The sequence below is a fragment of the Solea solea genome, chromosome 9 (assembly GCF_958295425.1).
Source record: "Solea solea chromosome 9, fSolSol10.1, whole genome shotgun sequence".
Lineage (NCBI taxonomy): Eukaryota > Metazoa > Chordata > Actinopteri > Pleuronectiformes > Soleidae > Solea > Solea solea.
Window position 1 is genome coordinate 26791531 of NC_081142.1, and position 6388 is coordinate 26797918.

General features: G+C 41.4%; 1 protein-coding gene across 1 annotated transcript in view; it reads left to right on the forward strand.

Moving 5' to 3' along the window:
- Positions 1-501: 501 nt before the first annotated feature.
- The window catches only part of lmo4b (LIM domain only 4b), a 19113-nt gene continuing 13226 nt past the window's right edge, over positions 502-6388 (forward strand). Inside the window, exons 1-2 of the mRNA XM_058639316.1 lie at positions 502-1021; positions 3476-3716. Coding sequence (XP_058495299.1) covers positions 3481-3716 — 236 coding nt within the window. The 5' untranslated portion in view covers positions 502-1021; positions 3476-3480. The remainder of the gene's footprint in view (positions 1022-3475; positions 3717-6388) is intronic.

The following is a 6388-nucleotide window of genomic DNA, read 5'->3' on the forward strand; positions in this document are numbered from 1 at the left end:
GTAAATGCCTATAAACACAAAACAAACTTATTTTATTGACCCCAAAGCTGGGAAGCTTTGTTTCCACAACGTAAAATAAAGGTGTGTAAGAGGGTGTGTAAGAGGGTGATATTGACAAGAATTGTTCCTTTTAGGGCTGCAACTATTATTTTCATAATCGATTCTCGATCAATTAGTTATTAGTCCATAAAATATCGAAAACATTTGAAAACTGTTACTTGTTGTTTCTAAAACCTCTGAATGGTGATGTTATCAAATGTCCTGTTTTGTCCAGAAACTTCAAGTTTTCATTTTTTGATTTTGTACTTTCCACAAACTGTTTATTAATGTTTATTTATGTTTTTCTCTCTCTCAGGTCTGTCTCCATCCATGCTCACCTCCCTCTGCTCTCATTGGCTGGATTTGATATTCACTTAAAATGGACTGGGCTCTGATTGGCTGTGGCGGCGCCTTCGTCACGCGACTAAAAGGCGTTTTTCCCCCTTGGATTTTATTTTTACTGGAGGTTTTCTTCCTGTCAGCGACACATGTAGAGAGAGAGCAGCTAACGGGACACGGGCGCACACAGACACGGACGGAGCTCCGCAGATTTAATCGTCTCTCCGCAAAAACACGCACTTTCTCGTGTGCGTAACGCTCGTGCGCACCATGGACTTGTTTGGTCGCGGAGAGCACATCGAGTTGTGAAGCAGCAGCAGCAGCAGCAGCGGCGGCACTGCGATCCACGGAGAAAGAGTCCACAGTGGAAATACTATCTGATAACTCCATTTGCTCGTTTCCACTGAAACACGAGCACGAGACGCCTCGCGGAGGTTCGCGTGGAGCCGGAGGAGCGAGCGAGCGACCGCGCGCGCGCTAGTGCGTCCGCCGCGCGAGTTTGTTTGTTTGTTTATTTATTAGTTTATTATTTATCTCTCTACTTTTTTTGAGGTTGGACTGTTGTAGCTTTTTACCTGTTCACCTTTTCTCACCTTTAAAGTGCTGAACTTTACAACCATCACGCTCCACGGAGATACGCGAGGTGAGTGTTTTTTAACGCTTTATACATGTATATAATATACAGTATACATATGTGGTTCTTTTGCCGATTGTCACTGGAAACTGTCCTCGTGGTCCCTGCTGATGTCTCACATTTATAATCTGTGTGTCACTACACGTCTGTGCGCGTGTCTCTACATTTCTTTTCCCTATTTAAAAAAATAAATAATTAATAAAAAAAAACCAGAGGACAAGAGACAGAGGGGGAGAGACACGAGAGGCGATAGATGTTGACAGATAAAATGGATCGCGAGAAAAAAAGGACACGGGAGACTGTGGATAGAGAAACGAGAGAGGAGTAGAGATATGTGATAGAGAAGATAGTGGACGCAGGAAAGAGACGAAGACATAGGGAAGGACACAAGATAGTGGACACAGGTAAAGAGACATTGGATAGGGGACAGAGGAAATGTCCTATGTCCACTATCGTCAGAGAGAAGATAGTGGACAGGAAAAGAGAGACAAAGATAGTGGACATAGGAAAGAGATTGAGGAAAGCAAACCATAGTGGACAGAGGGGAAAAAAGACAGAACAGAGGACAGGAACTCATGTTCACCTCACATGTTTTTCTCTTCTGCTCACACATTGGCTGTCCATGTAATGACTTGAGTTTGTCCATTTAAGTTAAAAGCTCTCTCTGTCTCTCCCTCTCCCTGTCTCTCTCTCTCTCTCTCTCTGTCTCTCCCTGTCTCTCTCTCTGGTCCATGAATGAAACTTGATGATGGTCCGTCTTGTTTATCCAGGGGAGTCACTTTCAGCCCCCCATCCTCCACTTCCCTCCCTCCTCTTCCTCCACTTTTTTTTGGATTCATCTGCTTTTAGATTTAATCAGCAGCACTGAGGTTTGTCCCTGAGAGCCATTGCTAATGGGCTTACTGAATGCTTTTGTGTGTGTGTGTGGGGTGGGTTAAGAGAGGGAGGGGGGCGCACACACACACACACACACACACACACACACACACACACACACACACTAATTAGCCTACCTGCCTTTCAACAAAGATTTGGCTTGATCCACACGTGCAGTCGTCCTGCAGGAGACTCACATTAGAAAACTGGACAGAAAAGCCACTTTACAGTTTGTGTAACAGGAAATAATCTGCATCTCATTAGATCACAACACGTCACATCCTCATTACAGCTCACACACTGTGTTTCTGCTTTATGCTCATAAATGTGCGTTCTACACGTCTACAACTCTCCTCCTTCAAACTAGGGCCGGACAATGCATTGTTTTCACATTTCGGGGGCTACGGCGATATCGGAGAGGTTAGGGTGCACGATGAGACCTGAGCAGCTGGTCACCAGTTTTTGACCCTGTGTCTTGTCTCCACTGAAAGTCTTTCTATCCAAATAAAGGCAAAATGCCAATAAATATACTTCAAACATAGCAATGGGAAACAGTCCATATCTTAAAAGTTCTCAACCTTTCACAAGTCTTTCTAGATTCATCCCTTTTTTTTTGGCTTAAAGTCCAATACAAATATAGTCTTACAGAAACTATTCACTGTCAGTATTTCCATGAAGATTCAGGTGTTGATCCTCTGATCATTATTATTATTTTATTTTGTTTGTATCTTGAATGGAATCAAACATAAAAAACCCTCTGCATTAAAAACAAATCTATTAAAGGAAGATACCAAATTGTGAACAGGCTGGTGATATAACCCTAAGCATGTGATGGAGCATTAGAAAAGGTATCACCAAAACTACTTAAACTCCAACTTTTATAGATATGAAACTGTATGTATTAAAGTTTTTTAATCGGCATAAAACATTGAGCAATAAAATATACAGTTCAATTGGAGCTTATGTGATTTTGTAATGGAAGCTTCATTTAAAAAACAATAGTTATTCAAATGTTCATTGAATCACATGCTTTGACGAAACCTGTGGCCAAGAGGAAGGGAATTGTGCTTGTTATCGGAGGGTTGCCAGTTCAAATCCAGTGTTTTCATTACTGGTGTATTATAATAATAATAGTGGGTTTAAATGCAGAGATCACTAATTGGCATGTGTGCAAAAATAACACATTTCTACATTTCAAATTCCTTCTCCTCATGAGGAGTCCGGTGAAGCAGCAGCAGCAGCAGCAGCAGCAGCAGCAGCAGCAGCAGCAGCAGCAGCAGCAGCAGCAGCAGCAGCAGCAGCAGTAGTGGAGCGGGGATGAGCCGCAGATCAAGGGCAGATTAGTCGACTAAACGACTTGTAGCAGAGCTGCACTCGCAACTGCTGCCTTAATGAGATCAGCCCTCGTGTGCAGCTGCTCAAGTGTTCAAGAAGCTGAAATGTTGAATTTTAGAACTGATTAATGAAACTGTGGGGTTTGTTTCCTCCTCATCTGAGTGCACTAAATAATCTAACCTACTTGGGTAAAAGCTTGAGCTGCGGCGCTGTGAGTGCGGCGCTGTGAGTGACTCCCCGTGTGTTTCACAGGGACAATGGTGAATCCCGGAGGCAGCAGCCAGCCACCGCCGGTGGGCACGGGTTCTCTGTCCTGGAAACGGTGCGCGGGGTGCGGTGGGAAAATCGCTGACCGCTTCCTGCTCTACACCATGGACAGCTACTGGCACAGCCGCTGCCTCAAGTGCTCCTGCTGCCAGGCCCAGCTGGGCGAAATCGGCACGTCGTGCTACACGAAAAGCGGCATGATCCTGTGCAGAAACGACTACATCAGGTGAGACGGACACACACTTCATCTCTGACTGATTATCCCAGAAACAACACAAAGATAAAGAATACTTTAAGTATGTAAATATGACGGGAACGCCACAATGAGACATACAACATGCTGTAAGGAGAGACGTCTGCCACCACTGTCATGTGACGACGGTGTAAGTGAGAGCTGCACATTTCTGCGACGCTTAATGTTTCTGAAATAGCCGGTGGTAAAATGTCAAATTATCAGCTCAGTTGTTTTAAAATAGGCCAACGAGTCTGTGTCGGACTGATATGGTGTCATGAGATTGGATCTGTGGTCAAACACGTGAGAGATTATTCATTGATTTTTAAATGAGTCAACTGTTTTCATAGTGTGGTTGGTTTTTTAAACTTCTTAAATGTGAATATTTCCTGGTATTTTTGCTCCCGTATGATGGTAAACTGACGTCTTTGGTTTGCAGTCGGGGCGGCTCGATAGCACTTACTCGTGTCTGACAGCGATACCACAACCTTGAGTATCTAGCGATATCGATATCAGTCTGAAACTGTTGTTTTTGCGTCTTTTAAACTAGACATTTTTTAAAAACACTGTGTTCCAACTGTATCACAAGCATTCTGCTCCCAGAAAGAAGTAAACAGACGGCATTTTCCAGTCTTTGTTTATAAAATATATGGTTTTATGATGAAAATTGACACCATTTCTTACATTTTATGGCTGAAACAACTCGTCTTGTATTATCAGATTAAGCGATCATGAAAATAATCCTTAGTTTCAGGGACAAAGCTCGAATGTTTACAAGGTGAACTGTGTTGTTTTTAAGAGTTGAAATAAGTCAATTTTATGTCTAACATGTCAAAACTTTCATTAAAATTAACACACGTGACTCAAAATGTTTCATGTGCCTGCGCAGACACTCGTGAAAAAGGACAACAACACAACACAAGAGAAAAATACTAATGAATTAGCACAGAGTGTGTTTTTAAATATTGTAGAAGGTGCATCAGATGCCAGGAAAGTGTTTTTTTGTGTTACGGGAAGACGCCCAGTTTACATGATGCATTGTTTATAAGTTACAATTAACATATGTTATGATGTCAAATATGTAAACCTTCTGTGCTTTTAAATACTCACACATGTCTCCAAATGTCATGTGTGCCTCAACACACACTCGTGTGTGAGGCGGAGGAAGTCAATGAGGCGCTGCATTAACAAAAAGCAGGAGACAAATACCATTTAATTACCAAAGAGAGTGTGTTTAAATATTCTAGTAGGTTCGTCGGACGCCAGGAGGAGGTTGTTGCTGACATGTTGTAAATGAGATGACGCTCAGTTCACCTGAAGTTCACATTCTTATGTTCACGAGGGTCTTTGCAAGTTAAAATAAACAAATTCATCCGAGTTATAACGTCAAAAAACCTATTCTCGGACACTAAAATGACGTCGGATCAGATGGTAATTTGCAACAGTGTCAGGACCAACAGTGCCGTCACTGTAGCGTATCAGACGTAGTATGGAAAAGTCATTCTCTTAAATCCCAAATTCTGAGCTGAGAGAAGTCACCAACTCCATGTAGTGAGCAATGAAATTATGATGCCAAGTAACAAAAAAGTGCAGAAAATAAAAAGTTCCAGCTATTATTTTGGAATGCTAGCATCGCATAGGGGTGAAATGCTCAGTTTACAAATGAGTTGCTGTAAAACCTGCTGTAAAACCAAAATTCCTATATATTGTACGCGTCACTATGCACCGACTGTAAACATGTTTGTTTATTAACAGCTTCATGGTTTGAAAAATCTAAATGACTGTTTCGGACTGACGTACTCAAATTTGAAATGTCGGCACGGTTACACTGAACAACATCGTGTCCGGTTAAGTTTGCTGTTTATTGTCAAGAACCAGAAACAAATCCACACCCACACACATCGCTGTCACGATTGTCGGGAGCTCAGGAGAACGGTTTAGCCAGTTTGTGATTAGCAAAAGGAACATGGATGTAGACCAAGCTGCACTCACAGCGCCCTCTGTTGGACGACGTGGTAAATACTTCAAGAGTCTGATGTGTTTTCAGAAGGGTTTTCAAGGTTATGACTGGAGATTTAGGATATCGTCATATCATGATGACGATGACTTTTTTCTCTTTTTAAGGGCTGTTGCATTGATAGTCATATTTATTATATGAAATACACTTACTATTATAAATTAAATGTATATAAAAAAATACATGTAGTTGAAAAAGACACTTAACATTTCACCATATCTATAGTCGATTACATTGTTTCAAACTCACAAATATCCTTCTAACATTAAAAAGCCACAAAAAAGGGATATTGACTGAAATGAAAGGTAATAACTGTATTTTAAGCATGTAGTACAGATCATAAAGATCATCATTAGAGCATATTTTCACTCTCTTTGAGAAGAAAGAAAAACTTTTCATGAGCCAGGCGGAAAAAAAACCTTAATATCTTGATATAATATTGAGATATTATCTATAATATATATATTAAGCTGCAGCTGCAGCTGTAGTGTCGCCAACTCTGCCGTCAAATGTCTAAACCTTGAACCTGCTTTTATGTGACTTATGTGAACGGTAACGTGTGCCTGTGCGCACTCGTGGAAAACAGCAATGGAAGTCAATGGTGCACTTCATTCATAATGGGACTATAACATCATTAAAATGACAAGAA